Source organism: Chelonoidis abingdonii, chromosome 9 (assembly GCF_003597395.2).
Source record: "Chelonoidis abingdonii isolate Lonesome George chromosome 9, CheloAbing_2.0, whole genome shotgun sequence".
Taxonomy (NCBI): domain Eukaryota; kingdom Metazoa; phylum Chordata; order Testudines; family Testudinidae; genus Chelonoidis; species Chelonoidis abingdonii.
In genome coordinates, this window is record NC_133777.1 from 78,202,733 (window position 1) to 78,224,950 (window position 22,218).

General features: G+C 42.0%; 1 protein-coding gene across 3 annotated transcripts in view; it reads right to left on the bottom strand.

Moving 5' to 3' along the window:
• Positions 1–3,059: 3,059 nt before the first annotated feature.
• CERS3 (ceramide synthase 3) overlaps positions 3,060–22,218 on the bottom strand; it is a 66,742-nt gene continuing 47,583 nt past the window's right edge. For 2 of the 3 annotated variants that reach the window (XM_032765997.2, XM_032765996.2), the window contains 2 exons: positions 20,357–20,404; positions 3,060–3,489 (listed from right to left, as the gene is read on the bottom strand). In XM_032765997.2, the coding sequence (XP_032621888.1) occupies positions 3,361–3,489; positions 20,357–20,404 (177 nt within the window). In that variant the 3' untranslated portion in view covers positions 3,060–3,360. The remainder of the gene's footprint in view (positions 3,490–20,356; positions 20,405–22,218) is intronic. The other variant, XM_032765998.2, reaches the window with a different exon arrangement.

The following is a 22,218-nucleotide window of genomic DNA, read 5'->3' on the forward strand; positions in this document are numbered from 1 at the left end:
ATTTTTAAAAGGTTTATTTATAGATTGTAACGTTTGACATGGCAAAAAGTAGTGACATGAAGTATAAAAATGGTGATCATACAAAAGAGCATGATAATGACTGACTACCAATGAGTCCCATGAAGTCAACAGCTCTGGTCCAAAGTGGAGTAATAGGTTATCTAGCTATGGGATTATCTATTTTATCTGTCTAAATAACTGACATAGAAGAAGCACAATAGACATTTTTCATAAATACAAAGGGTGACTTCGTGGCACCATTGACTTTTGACTGGGGGTGAAATCTAGACCCCACTGAAGTCAGTGGCAAAGCTCCCACTGACTACAGTGGGGCCAGGATTTCACCCCAAGGCTATAGTACTGCTGACTGTTCATATTCTGATATGGTCAAAATGTCATAGCAAAGTCATCTTCACAACTTCAGCTGTTAAACTCTCCATTACTTCATACCTCTCAACGTGCTAAGGTCCAAATGCAGAACACACCGTGGTACAAAGATCCAAAACAAGGGACATGGAAAAGACAGGACAAGGATCTTGAAGCAATATGAAATTAATTTCTTTAGCGTGAATCACAGTCTCTCTAATACCAGCTTCTTGTTCCTGTTAATAATTTGCAGGATATGAAGCAAGTTCAGAGTGGGGAAGAGGCATATTTGGGGCTAATGTGAGGAATATCACTTCTAACAAGAGACAGTTCAGAGATATGCATTAAGGAGTAGTCCAGAATTCTGACCCAGACAAAACTCCCAGGAACTTTAACTGATTTCAATGGAAATCTTGCCCAACAAGAATGGCAAGCGTTGGTGACAACTTGCATTATAAATTCAGGCTCACTCCATGGAAGAGTTCAGCATTCTCTCTTTCCCATTATGGGTTCCTCTCTTTTTCATATCAGGAAAGATTTTTGGAATCAAAATTAAAAAACATGCACTGGCTATCTCCCAGAATCGCTCAACATTTGCAGAATATATTACTATATATCCACTGCTCTTATAAAGGAACATATAGCCTGGACTTCCCATGTTCACATTTTGCTGAGAAAAGCCATTTTAATGCATTTAAATGATTAGACATGATCATTTATAAGCAAGGATGGCCCAGAAACACTTGCTAGTTGCTGCTGGTGACTTAAGAACTGGGAGTGAGATACCCTGAATGCTGCAAGAGATTGTATTTCCTACATTGAGTACAAAGTAGTACAGGGGAATACTGCAGACATTGAGATAACTGGCTACTCACCCCAATCAGTGCAAGCATTGGCAAGCACAAAATATAGCACTGACTATCCCAACGACTGGTTTTTTCCCTTGTATGCTTTCAAAACACACTGGGCCAGATTCCTTCTCTAGTGTAATTCCACTGATTTATAATAAAGTATCATCCACTGCTCATGGCACTCTACTCTCCTCCTCTCCCCAAAAATTAAATAAAGTTTCATCGGTCAAAAAGACCACAGGCAGACCTCCCCCAATTTCCACTCCCCGTAAGAGACCAATCCCATAGCTTATAACACAAAAAGCAAGTCCCAAGCAGTGGCATAGCGATCACCAAAAAAGGCGCCACATGCTGTGGTGCTGTTACTCATCCAGCAGCGTGTTTACTGATGGGGCGGTGCTCCAAGTCTTCGGCGGCAGTTTGGCTCCATCGGTCTTCGGCGGCATTTCGGTCGCCGGTCCTTTGGTGCCACCGAACACACCCAGAGCAAGAGAAGGACCTGCTGCCGAAGTGCCACCAAAGACCTGGAGTGCCGCCGGGTGAGCAAAAATTAAAAAGGCGCCAAGAAATTGAAAAGGAGCTGCTTGTGCTTGGAAGGAGAGTGACCGCTGCCCTGCTCCCTCCCTAGCTACGCTACTGAAGCCCCTAGCAACATTTCCTATCCCAGCAAATCCTCCAGCCCCTCACTCATCCTTCCCAATTCCAAAGTCAACCATGGAAAACAAGTGTATTCTGCAGCATGCCCTATAGGTCACCAAATTCAGGCTCTTGCAGCCAGAACGGGGAGAAGAGTATTAAATACAGAGGCCTCTCAATGAGGACCCTATGTCAGTAGCCCCCTTTGTCTCTCCTGAGCTGTTAGTTTGAATCAGATCACTTCAAGGGCTGCAGAACCACATAGGCAGAAATTGTCTCTACAACAAGAGGACCCAAATCATTTAGGACAGGGGTTCTTGAACTGGGGGTTGGGATCCCTCAGGGGGTTGCGAGGTTATTACATGAGGGGTCGCAAGCTGTCAGCCTCCACCTTAAACCCCGCTTTGCCTCCAGCATTTATAATGTGTTAACTATATTAAAAAGTGTTTTTAATTTATAGAGGGGGGTCACACTCAGAGGCTTGCTGTGCGAAAGGGGTCAGCAGTACAAAAGTTGAGAACCACTGATTTAGGGCTTTATAAGTCAATAACCTCTGAAACTTTGTCTGGAAGTTGGTTGGTAGCCAGAGTATTGGAAAGCTCAGAGCTCAAGTGCTCTTTTTGTGTAAGACTCCAATGATGGAGTAGGCATGGCACCCTGGACTAGCTGTAATTGCTGAGTGGTTTGACAGTGTAGCCTCCTGCAGAACTCAATGCAGTAATCCAGTCTCAAAAATGTTACAAACCCTATTAATGAATGAGGTTTGGTTGTTTTTTTTTGCCACCACTTTCTTGAAAATCTTCCCCTGAAACAGAAGACTTGAGATGGGTGATATCTGAAGAGATTATCTGCCATTTCAAAGAATGGATTTTTTTGAGCAAGGATCTAATAATTGCTTCTTTAAGTGAAAGAGGCATGTCAGGGAGGCACAAACAATAAACCTGAATAATAGCCCCAGAGCATACTAGCTAGCTGCCCCCAGCCACATGGGAATTAGATCTAATTCACAAGCAGCAGCCCAGTGCTAAGGGCTGAAACGCAAACAGGATGCGTAAAATGCTAGATAATACATCCCAGTGTTATAGATTTCTCTTGCAATTCTGATCTTTAATGGGGTTCACAGCAGCTATACACTTCTAAAAATATATGGAAACACCACTCAAATTATTGAGTAAAGTTGCCTGGCTTTTCTCAGATTTGCAATGTATGATTAAATCCATTAGATTTTAAGTGTTCTGAGATAGTTTTGAAATTCTTGAGCATTTCAAGAGCGATTTACAGATTCTAGATATGTTTTTCACACACTTATATGCAGTAATTCAGAAAGTGGGTCATTAAAACATTTAGTCATGTTAAGCAGTCCCCTGCCCCCTTTCTAAAATGAGCTTTCTTCCAGGTCTAGTAACCAGCAATAAATCAATCACACACTCTCTTAAACCTGTTGACTTTAAGCTCTATACTGTAGGTTGGGTTAAGCGACACTGCAGGAAGTGGTGCAGGGTTGGATCTAATTATTGTTGTTTAAGAGTTGGTGTCTGCTCAACCCACAGCCGTTCTTGCTGCCATTCTTCGTGCACTCTTCATTATCAGTGAGGGAGTCTTCCTCTTCTTCATCACTCCGGTCATCTTTCAAGTCCTATACAGAAGAAGAAAGCACAGTCACCTCATGCAAATATTTACTATCACAAACTGCATTTATTACACTTGCTGTCAGACAAAGTATATGCTTGCATTTGGCAGGGCAGTAAAGATAATGGGCCAGATTTTCAAAAATGGACTATGGGGTTTGAACAAGCAATTCTCATTCATTTTAGTGCGAACTGCTTATTCAAATCCTCTAGGTGGCTTTGGAAATACCAGCCAATAATTGTACGTATTTATTAATTTATCAAGTACACTTATAAATACCATTAGGGGTAGAGACAGTGTACAAAAGACACCAGAAATTACAGCATGCCCAGTTGCCAACTCACCACTAACCGCTTCGTGTTCCACCCTCATCAGCAAAAGCCTGTGTGAGCAGATGGGTCTTGCAACAAACACAAAAGGTCATTGAATGTGGGCTGCATGAGACCAGTAGTAGAAGGCCAACGTCAGACTAGGGCTGAAGGCCTTTCGCTCAGAACTTCCTGCCGCTAGCCAAACGCAGAGACTTTAGAGTCAGTGTAAATGTTCTGGCTGCTCAAAACTGATAGGCTAAGGGATGGAAGGAAAGATGGTCTCTAATGGACACATGACAAAATACACATAGGACTTAATAGATTAGAACCAACACCTTGAATCACACCTGGAAACAGAATGGAAGCCAGTGCTACCTATGGCACCCAGGAATAATATGAACTATGTATGAAATACTCCTATGGATAAACATAGTTGTCCAAGTTGTTTTCATGTATCACCTCAAGTAGACCATATTGAAGCCATCCAATGGGGAGATAATAAATGCATGAAAACTGTGGTGCAGCCCACCACCCAATAGGAAAGAATGCAACTTTCTTTTCACATGAAGATGAAAAAGTGCTCTCAGCAGCTGCAGATATCAGGATGTTCAGGAACAACCATTGTGAGCTCTGTTAATAAAGGATGGACAACTCCATCGAAGTGAAAGATATGACTGCTGACATCTCCTCTGTTGGTTCCCTCAGGCAACCAGAGTCATTTTCCATTTTATCTGGACTCAACCAGTCTCAGCCAACTCATCTAAACTTCATTATCTCCCAGAGACTGGACACATCTCAGAGATCATCCTCTGGGTTTGATGCAGAGAGGACAGAGGGCTGAGTATCATCTGCCCCAAATACTTCACAATCTTCCTGCAAAGTGAACAAAGTGAACCCCCTTTAACGCCCCATATAAGAACCCTTGTTGCAGATTAGCAATTGGAGACATTGTACATGTTCAATGGTATCAGAGACCGATGCCATGTTTAGAAGAATCAGGAGGGATATTTTAATCTTTGTCCATCACCAGAAGGAGACCAGCAATCACACAGGTGAGTGCAATCTCTTTCTCACATCCAGATAGTCAAATAGACAAGGAGATCTGAAAACTCTAGAAAGTGTCAGAGCTGCTATGCCACTCAAAACCAGAAGACTGGCCTATAATTGGCCAACACTGATAACAGTCTCATCCTGAAGTATCCCAAAGCAGTCTTTGCCTGACAAGTCTCTTGACCCCTTCAATTTCCCCTATTTGGAAAAATGGTAATAACAAATGCCAGGTATTGTGAGGATTAACTAATGCTAGTGAAGTGCAGGGAAGATGAAAGAAACATTACATATGTGCTAAGCATTATTAATAGAGTAACAAAGAAGCAGAAGCTAAGAAGTTGGTCATTACTAATAGATGTAAACTACTGCCACTCCAGAATTCCTGTTTCCATCTCAGCGTCTCTGGGGGTTATCCTAGTTCTTCGAAATTCAGTAATCACAAAATACTCTTCCTTGCGCCATGGCACATGTATCACCTCCTCATTTACAAGAGACAACTCCTCCCCCAAGCTCCTGTTTACACAGATTAACCAAGTCAGATTTATTATTAGAAAAATTACAGTATCTGCATAGTGATATAAATATTCAAAGCCCTGTGAGAAAGGAAGGGGTCGTTCTCTGGAGCGAGGGGCAGATGGGCGAGGGAGGGACTTTGTTCCTAAATAGCTTGGGAGGGTTTTTTTCCTCAGAGAAAGAATGTTGAATACCTAGTCCTTAGTTCTTCCTGCTCAGATGACCAAAAACATGCCAGGTGGTAACTACCTCCCTCCTGCCAGCTAAAAACAGGTGTCTGGCATCTGCTGCAACACATCACAATGAGGTTTAGAAGAAGCTAAGAAAGATCATCCAAATACAATGACAATTTGATGACATTTGGCATAATACATAAAATCTATTCCTTTTCCACTTTTTGCCTTGTTGCACCATAAGCAAAATGGTGCATCATTTTCCGGAGTTGGGATCAAACAGTGAGGGTTTGGTTTAAGTACACCAAATCTATGCTTCCTTTTAAACGTAACGGTTTTGGCAGAGAATTACCTGAGCACTTGAATGGCGTCAGTGGAGTGAGGACAGTTTACATCACTTGTGCATCTGCCCCTCCCACTGAGGTGTCTTTGTCCTACAGGGAGGGGCGAGTAGATGCTTGTAACCAGGGAAGGGGGACACTGTTTGAGATTCTTAGTTATTGCGTGTGCGGTGCTCAGGTACGTGTTTGATGGCAGGAGCTCCATGACAAATACATTGGCATTGGGTGGCTAAATATTGCTTTTATATTCCCACATGTGAAATAACTTAGCAAATTTCACACAGGTCTCCAGCATTCCCTTTCTTCCCTTCCGGTTACATTTCCTATAGCAAGGACATTTGGACTCCACACGTTGATCCCCTTTGTTATAAATCTCAGCCAAGGGCTGAATGGGGCTGGAGATTGACATCCACCCCAGTTCCAGCCAGGTCAGAGATGAGGTGCACTATAGGGGAAGATTGTGCTGTTACTGCCCATCCTATAACGGCTTTGTGAATAACTGATGATTTAATTGCTCAGGGCTATTAGTCTGGCATCGTCCATCAGCAGTACATTCAGACATAAGAATAAATGACTGCTACAGCAGTAACTTATCTGACTGCAATCCTACTTCCCCTTTATATATAAAGTTTCAATGGAAACACATAGGACTAGAAAGAAAATTAAAGAATAAACTCCACTGGTCTTGTCACGAAGTATAAACTTCCTGGGGCTCTTCTTTTGTCTCTTCCAGGCAAAGGGGACCAAAACAAACAAATCTTAATGTAAATACTGCAGAATAAACTTGGCATGTCATCAGTTAGAGTAAAGGAAAAGCAACCTTTTCCTCACATGCAATTTATGAGGTCTCATCTCATTTGGATCACCTCTGCTACTTCCTGTTAGTGCTGTGTTTTGTATGTATGATCAAAGGCAGAAAGGTTTTCTGGGGTTAATTTTTGCCACTGGAAATATTTAGGAAACAAATACAAATCAAATCAGAATATGGGGCCTGATTCAAACCCCATTAAAGTCAGTGGAAAGACCCCACTGATGTCAGTAGGCTTTGGAACAGGCTCATACAGCTGAATACTAAAGGAGAGCGTGGTTTGGTGAAGCCAAACTATGTGTCAATTTAGGCAAAACATTTAAGCATATACTTAATTTTAAGCACCTCCTCATGCCCCATTGAAGGCAAATAGGACTTAAGAAAAATGCTTGAAATCAGCCATGTACTTCAGTGGTTTGCTGAATAGGGATGGATTGCTGAACTGGGGCCTTGGAAGGACAGTTCTGTAGACCTTGCAGTCAAAGGCACACTTTGTTCTCCCAAAATAAGTTACAAAAGTGTCACCATGGGATGGTTTTTCAGTACGAGTTATGTTATTGTACAAAAAGGATATATTTGTCCATAGTGCATAGGCCTTTTCATAAGTACATAGTTTAAAAAGCTCTGATCACCAGATAACAGACATCTTTAAATACAGGACAGGTGGTTGCCCTTTCATCCTAACTCCTCAACTCAGATCTTCCTCCTTCCAAGGTAGCTAAACAGTACCATGGAGTTTTCTGGGTGTGGGATCTTCTGAAAGAAATCTTATAAAACATGGTCTGGTCTTCTCTAAGAACGGCCATACTGGCTCAGACCAATGGATGGTCCATCTAGCCCAGTTATCCTGTCTTCCAGCAATGGCCAATGCTAGATGCTTCAGAGGGAATGAACAGAACAGGCAACCACTGAGTGATCCAACCTGTTGTCCATGCCCAGCATCTGGCAATCAGTGGCTAGGGACACCTTAAGCATGAGGTTGCATCTCTAACTATCTTGGCTAATAGCTATTGATGGATCTATTCTCCAGGAACTTCTCTAATTCGTTTTTGAACCACGTTATAGTCTTGGCCTTCACAACATCCCCTGGCAATGAGTTCCACAGGTTGACTGTGTGTTGTGTGAATTAATACTTCCTTTTGTTTTAAATCTGCTTCCTATTAATTTCATTTGGTGACCTCTGGTTCTTGTGTTATGAGAAGGAGTTAATAACACTTCCTTATTCACTTTCGCCATGCCATTCACAATTTTATAGACCTCTACTATATTCTCTTTTATTCATCTCTTTTCCAAGCTGAAAAGACCCAGTCTTTTTACTCTCTTCTCATACAGAAGCTGTCCCATACCCTTAAATCATTTTTGTTGCCCTTCTCTGTACCTTTTTCAAAGCTAATATCTTTTTTGAGATGGGATGACCAGAAGTGCACACAGTATTCAAGGTGTGGTTGTACCATGAATTTATATAGTAGCATTATGATATTTTCCATCTTATTATCTATCCCCTTTCTAATGGACATAGACATTAACAATCTCACACCACTTTTCATTAGCCCTGGTGTGCTTGGCCAAAGATTCTTCACCGCACGCTTGAACACCAGTTGATTCCTGCCCTTCACTCTGCTAGTAGCTCCCTTGCCCATCTGCCCCATTAACTGTATATAGCTTGTGATCTGCTTTGGAATGCCTTGGGGTGGAATGTGCTAAATGCAAGCTATAGCTATACCTTTATGAGTCTGTACTCCCCACAGGAGCGGAGTGTAGTCTAGCATTTAAAGCGTGGAACTGGGAGTTAGGAGACATGGGTTCTAGTCTCAACTCTGCACCTGACTTACTCTGAATTCGAGCAATGCATTTTACCTCTTTGTGGCTCAGTCCCCCAGCTATAAAAAATAGAGATAGCAACAATTACCTATAGCTCATCAGTTGATGTTTGTTAGGCCCTTGAAGTCCTTCAGTGAAAGGTAATAAATACAGTAAGGGCAAAATAGGTTATTCAGAATTATCATCCAGAAACACAATCAACTTCTCTATGAGAGATAATATCCTAAGGATTTCAGACCAGCAAGTGTGTATTTCCTTCGTGTTCTGAGCACAACACCGGTTACAGATCAAGCCTGTTCAGTTATGGAAAGGTTTATGACTTTTCAAGTCTTGACCGCTATCCAGATGGAAGCAAACTGCAAAGGCATAAACTTTAATTTTGACACTGAAATAGATCTAGCTCTCCCCCTTTGCATCTTTTAAATCAAACAAATGCTTTTTGAACAACTGATTGCACTTCCAAAGCCCTTGCTTTAGAAACACTGTCTCTAGTACTGCAGAATTGTTTGAGCAATTGGAGGGCATGGGAAGTTAAGCTAGGACAGAACTTTAAGCAGCAGTAACTTCTTCTGTAACTAGAAAACAATTCTGCACTCAAATTGTTTACAGTGGACTATTAGAAAGCTATTAGAATATCATGAATTGAGCTTGTGCTTATTTAACTCTGACCCTTTAAGGATGACAGATAATGTAACAGTTCCGAGGCTTTCACTGCTTTACTTCCAAGATACTTTATCTGACCCCAGCACATCATATATTATGCTGGTGTTTTCCACCTCAAAGAAAAGGTCTCCACTGTACTATAAATTGATTAATATACTCCCAAAAGTTTAACAGCTGGTAAAGTGTAGATATAAGAGTCGAGGCTGTCATTCATTACCAGTGCTTTTGTTTCATAATATTGGCTGAATTTTCTATAAGGGGTTTGGGGGAACAGACATGTATATTTTATGTTCTGGATGACTAATCGATTTAATCTTTCTAAATGGGTGAATGGTTTCAAAGTTCACGAGAAGCACACTAATGCTCTAAAGTCTCCAGTAGAGTCATCTGTAGTGAGGCCAAAGCTGCACATGTCTGTAATCTTTTTCCTTTTCTTTAACCTTCCACCTGCTGCTCAGTCTCCCTCTTTTAGTTAAATCAACTGTATTTGTCAAGTCAGTTTTGGCTCCTTACCTTTTTATTGCTGTTACAATCTGTATCATGCAAACTACAAGCACCAAATCCTACGGAAAGAACAGAAAAGGGGGCTTTACAGACACAATGGGCCTGATTACACCAAACTTGCAATGGTGTAACTCCACTGACTTCAATGGGGCCGCCCCCAATTCATGCCAGTGAGAGAATCAGGCCTAATTTGTCTAGTTAATACAAAGAAAAAGAGCCTCCCTGCACCCCTCCCCATCATCTTTTTAAAAAGGATGATTCTTAAATTCATAGATTTGAAGGTCGGAAGGGACCATTAGGTCATCTAGTCTGACCTGCTGTGTAACAGAAGCCAGATAATTTCATCTAGCTACTGTTATGATTCCAGCAACTTATGTTTAACTAAAGCAAATCATCCAGAAAGGCATCCAGTCTTGATATGAAGAATGCACTACTTCCCTTGGTAGGTTGTTCCAAAGGTTAATCGCCCTTGCTGTTAAAATATGTGCCTTATTTTTAATTCAAATTTGTCTGGCTTTAACTTCCAGCCATTAGTGCTTGTTATGCTTTCCTATGCAAGATTAAAGAGCTCTTTCATGTGGGGTATTGTCTCCATTTTGAAGATTCTACAGGTCAATGGCAGCCATAACCACTCCCTGAGAGATTTGCCAGGAAGTCTAATGTCTATGTCTAACATGGTCTGCTGTGGTTTAGCTATCTTTCCCCTTAACTGGCATTAATGGACTGTCCTGTCCAATGTTCTAGACAAGTTTATAATAAGAGCTAGTTAGGACTAAGAAGAGCAAATGCATTCTGAGCTCACCGTGATGACCCCGAACCAGAAACAATTGAATTAAAAAGATATAATATAAACTACCACAAGAGCTCAGTCCTGCTTCCCCTGAAGCCAAGGGCATAACTCCCACAGACTTTCACGGGAACAGACTGAGACCATAACTGAAGAGGTGAGCAGACTTCAAATTCTCTGCTGGTATAAATGGGTGAAATTCCACTAAAGTCAATGGAGCTGCCCCATTTAAAACAGCAGTGAACTTGGCTCCAAATGTGCAAGTGAACACTAGTCCTTACCTTCTTGGCCTCCTGGTCAAGTTCATGGTTCTGCATTTTGCCTGGTGCTGCTGACAAGGCACAATGAGAATATTACAACCAAATTAGGGCTGTCATTGGGTTGAGGATGGAGGTGCAAGGAACCTCTTATTTCGAATGGTCCTTTGCCAGAATAGCCAGTGTGGGTGATGTAGGCTTGTAAGCACCGTGAAAGAGGAGGAAAGGGGGGGTTGTATGAGTGCTGCAAACAGCACCTACCACTTCAGTGAAGGCCTGTCTGGGCAGAGTATGCCCAGCACAGTGGCAAGCAACTGCAGAACTGTACTTAGAGGAGAACAGGTTATAGCCATAATCAAGGTAAAGCATGTGCTGCTGATCAGCGTGCTTCCAGCCAACTCCTAGCCTCCACAGGCATTGTGCGTCCAAATGCTGGTGTACACAGGGCAATGCTCTTCCTGCCCTCTCTGATCAAAGCCAAAGGCAGCTTTGACTGAATATGAACCCTAGGATTTGACCCCAGTATCTGCTACCCAATATTCAAAGTGTCACGTGTGAAAGCAGAGGAGAAGACAATGCCAAAGCAGTCAGCAAGGCAAAAAAATCAGTAAAACTGATACCAAAACAACAATGCAGCCTTAGCATCAGAACCTTCCAAGCTCTTCGATGAGTAAGGGCAAGTAGTAGAAAAGTACATTATCCACCCTAATTTATTAGGTCAATAAAACCTAACCATGTTGCAAATTGTCAGAGCCCCACCCCCACCCTTCGATCTTAAACTGTCACCACATCAAAGTACAGATCCGAATGAGAAACATTACAGGGATGGCACAGGGAAAAGAAAAAACTGAACAGTCTTAACAGCCTATCAAGGCAAAGGTCTGGTTATTCATACAGCCCGGACGTGATCAGAATAGAGGAACCCGAAGAGTAGTTCTGCTATTAGCTCTTCTGATATATCAAAATTCCATCTCCAGCCCATCTTTGACTTGCCCTTGAAAAGGCATTCACTTCTGTCAGGGATCAGTGGTAAGGCTCATTCAGTGTGGTAGAGTGATCGGTACAAAAACTGATCTATACTTGTAAAGTTGAGGGTATGTGAGATCATTTACCCAAGTTGTTATACTGGTAAAAGCCCTAGTGTGTTCACAGCTATACTGATGAAAAGATGCCTTATACCAATACAGTTATTTCCCTTCCCTTATGGGAATGAGCTAAACCACTTTTATATTGGTATAACTGCATCCACATTAAAGGGGGTTGTACCACTTTAAGTATACCACACTACAATTAAAGTGACAACTTGTGTGCATAAGGGGCCACTTTTGGCCAGAGAGGATCAGTATTAAGTCTGCTACTGAAAGAAATCTGTCTAGATAAATTTTAAAATACCTGAAAATGATAACAGCAGGAAACAGACATCCACACACCCCTAAAATAGAGTTAAGATTGTGAATAAATATCATTAACAAGCAAAACAAAACTCCAACATTTTGCTTTGTCTTTTGGTTTTTCTACAGCATGTAATATTAAGTCATCCCCTTCCCTGGGCACAATAGGGTCTGAATAATGATACACAACATACACGCTCTAGCTACATATGTACACACTACTCTCTGGCCATTTCTGAACTGCAAAAGACAGGAAGAGCTTCTAGAGGGCTCACAAACTATTTAAAGGGATATTACGCAATTCCTCTATGCTACACTTTTAAAATAAGAAATGTAGAGTTAAGGCTAATGTGATGGGGCAAGGCCAGATGGCTACAGTAAAGTACTGAGAAACAGGCATGTTAGCCCCAGGCTAAACAAATCCCTAGTACCCTGGTAACCAAATGGCAGTTGCTCCAGGTTAGTCAAAGCACCTGGGGCCAATTAAGATGTTTGTAGAAGGCAGTGGAGATAGCTACTTTAATTAGAACACCTGCAGCCGAACTTAAGGCGGCTATCAGGGTGGGTTTTAAAAGGAGGCTCACGCCTAGTCAGGGAGGGAGGAGCCAGAGGAGAAGGAGCGGTGTGTGAGGACTGGAGTGAGAGAGTGTTACTGCTGGAGGATTGAGAAGGGACAAGCATTATCAGACACAGGAGGAAGGTCCTGTGGTGAGGATAAAGAAGGTGTTTGGAGTAGGCCATGGGAGAAGTAGCCCGGGATTGTAGCTGCTCATGCAGCTGTTACAGTAGAGTATAGGCACACTATAGACAGCTGTTGATCACACAGGGCCCTGGGCTGGAAACCGGAGTAGAGGAGGCCCTGGATTCCCCCAAACCTCCCAACTCCTGAGATCCAGCCAAGGTGAGGGGGAGGTTGACACCAGACTGTGGGTTCACAAGAGGGGAAGATCACTGAGGTGAGCGAAATCCACCAATTAAGCGCAGGAACCAAGGTAGAGGAGGAGACTTGTCACACTAGCCAAACAAACAGTTGAAAGTCTAGGAAAATGTGAACCGCAATCTCTAGAAAACTAAACTAGTTACCCAGGCTGGATACCAGCTGCTTGCTTTGATGATGCTGCAACACACATTCTTTAAGTCTGACAGAGATCTAATACTTCAAGAATTACAGGCCACAGGTTCCCTGTTATACATTTATTGTCCTAATATCCAGCTATAGACCCTTTGCAGATAAATGGGCTCCCCTTGTACTTCCTCTTGTGGGCGGCGTACCTCTGCTCTGCACTTTATTCTCCATCTTCCAGGCTTTTTTATAGAGACTCCAGACACTAGCTTGTTCAACCACCACCCTCATGGGAGTCAGGGTCTATTCAGATGATAATTCAAAAGTAAAACTCACCAAAATCTGTCACAAGGCACCTAGGTGAGCAAGAAGTTTCCCCCAGCTACTTCTTTTCCTTTTTTATGAGTGACTCGCCACGGGGTTCGGCTTGCAGCGGCGCCACTCATAGTTGACTCTCCCCTGTAAACTTCCCAGAGTCAGTTCCATCGAACAACTGCTTCAGTTCCCACCCAGTGCCAGTATCTCTGGTTAGCTCATTTAGCAAGCCTGCTCCTGGCTCCAAATCTCCTGCAGGCAGCGCCCTCATTCCCTTTGCTCTTTCACACCTTTGCACCTGAGATGAGCCAGGGTTACATCATTGTACAACACACTATTGTAATTCATTCATGCAATGGAAACTTCTAAAGAAACGTGTGTTTTCTTTGCATGTTCTTCCAGCAGCTCCCATTGGCCTGGAGCAGTGAACCGCGGCCAGTGGGAGCTGCGATCGGCCGGACTTGAGGACGCAGCAGGTAAACAAACCGGCTCGGCCCACCAGGGGCTTTCCCTATATAAGCGGTGTCCCAAGTTTGGGAAACACTGCCTTACAGGTAAAGGAGGGATTTTATGCTACCCTTAGCTGTATGTTTATGACAATGATGTTTAAATTTTTTGGAACTACAACCTCCTAAGTACCTGACCTTCAAACATGAATTTTTATGCAGAATTTTCATACTTTTTAATGTTTGTCATTTGTCACAATAACGTGATCAATAATGGTGGTTTGATTAAACAGATATCTATTTACAACTTTAACTTTATCTTAAGAACATTTTTTTCATTTCAAAATCTAAATGTGTCGACTAGATCCTGACTTTCTAAATTAAGGGCAGTACATTCCACAGCATCTTACAATGCAAAGATAAAAAACGAACAATAATAAAAAGTCAGTCCCAATAGATAGAGGGGATTAACTTTCCAAAAAACAGTACTATAATGTTGATAAAACTCTAAACTCAACATGTGCAATTCAATCAGCTAACATACGACTTAATGTGCCTTTAGTCTCCGCAGGAATGTAAGCAGTCTATATTTGGATTGAAGCAAACTGGTCTACATTTCCAGCATGGAAGGTTTTATTGGACAAATTATTTTCCTTTCAGCTTATCATTCTCTAGCCAATGTAACTGACTACGATCCTCAGTGGAAGATGGATTGTCTGACTGTTTCCTTCATTGCTTTCAAATTAAGATGCAAAATCTTTATGCTAATTATGTTGAGCATCTTGTGGCCACAAGATGCCTTTAACTGAATCTTCCCCTTCTATGCCACGCTCAAATCCCAATGCTTCCCATGCAGAGTTTTCAGGGTGTACTCAAACAGGGATTCGAGAGCACAAAGTTAAAAAATGATTACATTACCTTCCCCAAATATTGAAACGAATAACCTGGTAAAATAAAACAGATTTTAGATGCAACTGTTACAGTAAGCCCCTGATTTCAATTAAATTCTCTTACCAAATCTCACTTGTATTACCACTCAGCACAACATGTAAGTAACTGGAGCTACAATACATTGATTGTTCAGAAGAAATAAATCATTGTGTTCAGTTAATCAGGTTCTCTGTGGTTTCAATAAAATCTCCTGGTTGCGTTATTGAAATCCACTACCTAAATCTTGCACTCGAGTATATGTGGCTTTACGGTAATGTCAAAAGCCCAGGAGGTACTGAGTGACTCATAATGTCCCACTGCTTATTGAATGATTCCAATTTTAAATCCACAGTTGGCAAAGAAACAAAGAGCAGTATAATAAGCATTTTGATACCATTTTGTAAAGTGAACTTCTTTTTACCCTACAACAAAAAACTTGCATTAAGCCAAAGAGTTCAGTGTTGTGAACCTTTATCAGGACATGCACTTTTATCCCTTATTATGAATGGTTGATCAGCTAAGAAACGGCTTATCAGGCACTTGGACTTTCTTTACTTAGCGAGGTATAGTATTGCATTTAGGTTGAGTACCTGAAACAGCACGTTGGTTATGAGCATTCTAATATAATCCCTATAATGATAATAACTATTCAGAGCCTGCAAAATATCTGATCACTTGAATGACAAAAGCCTCTCTCTTGCCCAATATGTTTCTTTCTGGTTTTCCTAATATGGAAGCATGTTATTCAACCCCGGGAGACAGATGTAATTAAAGAACCCCCGCATGCCCACAAAATATGATCCTAGTGAAAATAGCCACCTTAGTTATCGCTAATATCAGGTACAAACTTGGTTACCTCAGTTGGCCTCATCTTTGCCACTGTATGATGAAAATATAGCCCATCGAGACCCACAATTCTCAACAGAGTATGTTTTAACTTGACACAAGATGAAGACCATCACATGGATCAAGTTAGAGCACAACATACTCAGAGCAGTGGGCTTTCCGGCTGCACCTGTGTATTAATGATACCTCTTGAGCACACTGTGGAAATATGGGGTTCCCATTGGGCCTGTGGACTGTACTTAGATCTCTTCTGGTTGCTTACATATTACTTACATGACTGCAGTGAATGGCTTGCCACATTAGGCAGCAGATGGGAGCCAACCTGTCTGTGCCTAAATTAAAGCTGTATGTGTTTCAGCATGGCTCTGGCTTTACACTAATTACTCCAGGACAAAAAATAAGCCACTCAAAAAGCCAAAGAGTATTGTGGAGGGGATTTATCTGAATCATCCATCTACTTTAAATAGGAGAGAGAGAGAGAAATTTCCTCTTGTTTAAATTAAATACAAACTAGTGTTCTCCAAATTTTTTTTTTTTTTTTTTTTTTTTGAAGTTTAACAGAGCATAGCTCCACTTGGAGTTCATCTGGAAATATGAGAAATAGGTTCCTAACTATCTGCTATGAACTGGAAACACATTTCAAAAATCCCCCAATCCCTTCGGATTTCCTTTGAATTCTAAACGGAAGGATCTAAAAGCTGGCTAGCCTTTACGGTTTGTTGTGATGGTGGTGGTGGCTGTTTGTTTTCTAATTTATAGTTTTAAAAATATGTATAACCAGCAAATAGAGCATTTTATAAACAGTCTCCTGGGAAATTAAAACACACAAACCAATTACCCACAAAAAGAGCAGCAATAATAGCTGTCAACTAGTGCCAAGGCATGAGGAATACTGAGCGCAGAAAGGCAATTACTGAATTGGAAAACCAAAGTTTGATCCACATTTACCCCTTTTCTGGGCTGGCAATTTTCACAAACAGAGAATTTTTAGATCAGGGATTTACCAAAAAGGAGTTGTTTCATGCCAACAGACAGACAGACAATTGTTGGGCCAGATCCTCAACTAATGAAAACTGGCATTGCCCCATTGACTTTACTAGATCTGTGTTGATTTATGGCCCAAGATCAACAAAGCAAACTTCTGCTGAATTGGCTAGGGTAAGAGGCATTACATTTGGTAGATTGCAAGAAGCCACAGATATGATTCTTTATTCTCAGGAAGTGCTTGCAGTTCCTACTGAAGTCAAACTCAGTACCTTTGAAAACATTGGGCTTTGCTGCATTTCCTGTGAGAGGTCTGCATGACTCCATACATGACACAGCTGAGAAAACAGGGACACTGAGGTGCTATAGAAGCACAAATTATTAACAGAGCTGGTCAAAACTTGAAATTCCAGTGAAAAATGGTTTGCTATTTTGAGATTTATTTTTTTAAACCATTTCTAATTATTAAGTACTTCCTAGATGTTTTCTGACATTAACTAGTATCTGAAATGTGTGAACTCTTAACACACAAGTAGTAGCAGCTCAAAAAAAAAAAAAAAAAAAAAAAAAAAAAAACTTACCGTGTTCCTGGATTTTATTCCTGGAAGGAATTCAAATGAAACACCTCAAAATCCAGACCAAATCGCTTCTGCAGGCACGGCTGCTCCCAGTGGTCCTCCATTTAGAGCCTAAATCTTATGCAGTTGTATTCAGGCTCTTATCCTGCATCCATCACTGTGGTATCTAAGCACCTTCCAGATAGGCTTTAAGTGACATGACTAGTATCTCCGAGGTCCTCTCGTTCTAGAGAGCTAGTCCCACCACTCCTTATAACCAGGACAAGGAAAAAACTGCTCAAAGAGCCAGTAGAACCCAGTTCATTTTCCAGCTGGTTCAACACCTTCTAACAAGGTGGGACTTTCAGGTAAAAATTGCCAGACAGTTGCAAGAGTGAAGGTCTTCCAAGGCCCTCCCTCCCATAGCTGCTCTTACTACGTGGATCCATAAGCAGGCAACCAAGAAGTCTGTACAAGACTGAAGGCTGCATTATAAGTTGAAGGGCTATACTTCCCTCTGGATATTTGTACAAGGGTGAGAGGAAGATGCCCAACTAAGAGGAAGTGCAGGTAGGCAAACAAGTGCAGGTTAAATCCATTGGTGATGGGATTGTGATGTTAAGTCCTTACAAGAAGAGTGATAAGAATATTGCCAATGTGTATCATGGTGACAAGCAATGATTCTGAACAAACTAGTCAGAACTGTCCTTACAATGTTTCTGTGAAAAACTCTGAAGACGACACTCTCCTCCCTTCAATCAGATTTCTTGGAAATTCTCTGCACCAATGGACTTTGTTCACAGTCTTGACTGACAGGTAGAGGACTCAATTAGTAGGTGGAGCTTTTATTCCTCCACGTCATTGGATGGCCTCTGCAGGTTAGCTCCCACATACTTTTCACTAGATATAACACTTAACAACAATAGCAGGTTAACATTCCCAACAGCGGTGCTATGAACAAAGAGCCCTTTGTGGAGAAAAGAGAATCCCAAAGAATAACTGCCAGCTACAGCAACCCTTGGCGCAGGGAACTTCCCAGAAATTGATTAACTGGTAGGAAAAATCTCCTTTTCTGCTTGTTCCTTGCATCGATCTAAAAAACCAGATACTTTAAAAAAACAACCCTCAATGGTTTTCCAAATATTTCGATTCTGCAGACCACTTTATAGCAGAGCATTCTTCTCACAGCCCCACCTCCTCCTCCGTCCACTGCTTGGCTCTCAAAATACATCATCCTATGGACTGCCAGAGAAGGCTCCATAGCCTACAGACAGCAAGAAATAATTTCTGCTGGAAACAAGAGCAGCTCAAGGGGAATAACAAAGGAGTTCAAAAAAAGACAAAGGCCTCATGAGAACTAGAGTGAGGCTGCAGGGAAGAAAAGATAGGATAGTATTTAGGCTTGAACTTAGAGATTGCCTGGATGCACGCGGACATCAGTGGATAGGACCCATCTACCAACCCCTCAAGCAGACAGGCCTATAAGCATGCCACAGCTAGCCCGTTGCCATGCCACATTGTAAGATCTCCAGAGATTTGGCTAGGGAAGACTTGGCTCTTTGCTGTTGACAGAACACTAGTAACAGAAGTTGCAATGGGAAACAGGCCAAATACTCCAGGAGGCTGATGAATGTTGTGAGGAAAGATTCCACCTTTTGTGGCATGGTTGGAAAAGACAGTGAACAGAGACAGACACCACACCAGTCTGCCGTTACTGCTTCCCACTCTTGTCAAGGAGAGGCAATCCCTACCTCAGAGGAGAGGATCCTGGCAGAGATGAGGCAAATGGTATAAAGCTTTCTCAGATGAGGAACTTGTCTTGTGATGAGGTTCCTGGCACCCTCTGAAACCCTCTCCTCCGAAACCTTTACCATGGCCTCAATTTCCTAGATGGATGTCTCAAACTGGATCTGTCACAGAAGGTCTTCTTGGCTGAAACCACAGGGAGACGCACATCATAGAGATGGTGAGTGGAGGGACACAAAGTTCCACACTTGTCTGATTTGTTTCCCCAAGTTTTCTGCATGAGGATCTCTGACTTGTTCAAAATCCTCAATACCCAAGTAGGAATCACATGTTTCACCCACTTTTAAAGTCGAGCAGTGGTAGACACTTCTCTTTTCATTCTTCCTTTTCTTCTTACAGATTGTAGTCAGAGGCCTATAATTAGCAGGAGACTTGCGTCTGGAATTAGCTTTCACCTTTCTCCATCTCACAGGAGGAGGAATCATTACAGGTAGGGCTTTTCTTTGTTGCCCTCTGCTGCCCAGGCTAGCTGAACTGACCCAGACGCCTAATCAGACATGCTGGCCTGGTATCATGCATTTTTCTTTGCTTCCTTGGTGCTAGCACAGCTGTTTAAACAGAAGTCATTTGAATGTGGGTGGTGAGAGGGAGGTGCTTACTAAAAAAGGATCTCCTGCCACTCCAGGAACGCCCAGTGCATCAATCTAATTTTCTTCAAAGACTAGGTTGGAATCTTTATTTCACACTTAAGAGTTCACTGTCTAGGCTCTACATGGCTGATACTCTGAGCAATTGAAGCTGGCTGGTTGAAAAGGAGCCCCAGGTGGTAGAAATCACCTTAGGAATCTCCTGAGCCTCTATGAAGCAGCATCCTATCGCAAGCTTGCACAGGCAGAAAGGAGACTGGAGGCAGACTGCTGAAGTTGTCCAGTTAGCAGCCTCTCAGTAGGAAACTCTGCCACCTTCGGAATGGTCTGTCTCCCTGTCAGTCAAAGGTGAGAACTGAAGCCCATAGCCAAGACTGGCACAGGGGCTGAGCAGAAATAGAGTATTAGTGTCCCAGAATCATCATGTACAGTCTTGTGCATTTTAAAAAGGTGAGGTGGAGAGCTCCCTCCACTGGAACGGAGGGGAGAAAAAGAGAGAGTGTGGAGGAGTGAGGTTTTGTAGAGATTTCAGGAAAATCAATGAGCTATCCCAATTAGATCATTATCTGAAACCCAGAACAGAAGAGCTGATACACCAGTTGGGAAAGGGTCATTATATAAAGATCTGATTTAACAAAGAGATACAGACAGATTTCAAAGGACACCAGAAAAATTTGACCATTTCTTGAGGAAGCATTCAGAGTAAATGCTTGCAACTTACTTTTTTGCCCTCACTTTTAGCCCAAGCAGGTGGAGATGTCCTGAATACCTGAAAAGCATAATCTCAGCTATAGTTAGAACCTAATTGACAATAACCCAAGTCCAAGATATGCTACAGGAATACAACTGTTGCAATCAGTATGTTAAAGGCAGCTTTGAAAACAGCTATTGCTAACCATAGAAATACGGTTTGTTTTTTTCTTTTGCTACAGAAGGTTTGTATTAAAAGTTCTCTTTGACTGCTGCTCCCCCCAAAAAGCTATTAAAATGACAAGGTAATGCAGTTGTTAATGCAGAAGGAACCATTCTGAGCATCTAGCATGACTTCTTACATAACACAAGCTATAGAATTTCACCAAATGGGTTCCAAATCCAGCCCCAATACCTTACAGCTGACTTAGAGCATATCTTTTAGAAAGACATCCAGGCTTTCTTGAGAAACTTCAAATGATGGAGAATCTGCCACAGCCCTAGGTAAATTATTCTATAGGTTACTTACCCTCACTTTAAAAAAAAAAAGTCATGCTTCATTTCTAGTCTGAATTTCTCTCACTTCATCTTCCAGCCTTGGGATCTTTTTTATGCCTTTCTCCCCATGTAAGTGCTTATAGATTCTGGTGATGGGGATTCAAACACCTTTCAAATGATGCAGTTTGTGGAGCATTGTGTTAGGGAGCCATGACAAGGATTATGTGGTCTAAGAGAGGCATGGGGACAGTGCAGACCTGGGTATCAGATGGTGCAGAGCATGCTATCCTACTCATTAGCAATAAGCTTTTTCCCAGAGAAACACAACATGCAACACCATTGTTATTGCCTAAAACAGGTGTATCAACTAGTAAAAGATCATCATCCATAGCCATGGCAAACACCACTTGGGCCTGCAACCAGGCTGATTCTTTACATTTTCCTCCCTTTTTCCCCTGTAGGTGAATTTGACAATCCTGTAAGATGAAACCTGTGGCCAGGCCTTGGGTCTTAACTAAACTGTTGTAACAGAATGGGAAACACAGCAGATGAGAGAAAGGCACATACAGGAACTCATTTCCCTTTACTAGAGAATATGAGCCTCCCTCTGACCTGGCTGGCTGCTCCTTATCTTCAGACTATAAAAAAAAAAAAGCCTTGGCCCCAAAGGAAAGGGGGCCAATTCGGAGTTGACTGTTACATGATGGAAAGCTCCCAGAAAAACTGTAGCTGACTCACATCCAAACACTGGGTAATTTGAAAATCTATAAGAAAGCTCTATCGGTTAATTACCAGCACACCAACCTCCCCATGCCCATCTTCAGATACCATACCAAAAAATTTCCTAAAGAAAACCAAACAGTACTAATCTAATTCAGGGCCAGGGATGCAACCCCGTGCTCAGGGTGGCCTTAAAACTCTGACTGCCAGAAGCCAGGAAGGGAAGACAGGGGTAGAGAACTCTCCAAAATTGCCCTGTTCTGTACACTGCCCCTGAAGCTCTGGTGCTGGACACTATCAGAAACAGGATACTGGAGCTGGATGGACCATTGGTCTGACCCAGTATGGCTGTTCTTACATTTAATCTGATTTAATCTTCATCCAAGAGAACTCTACACTGGGATTTTGTCTGAGTAAGGAATGAGTAAACACTGAATAAGGATGTAGTCCAGGATGCTTACATCTGAGATGGAAGAGGCAAAAACCACTGGTCCATCACAAAATACCTAGGGGATTTTGCAAATATGGAAGTAGTATTATTTAAGGAAACTGCCATGTTTTAAAGGATGACCTTTGTATGTGAGAAACAACAGTTATTTTCTGCTCTATGTGTAGGGAAAGTAACTGTTGGTAATGGCTGCCATCATGAACCCTAACTAGGAGCAGGACCGGCGC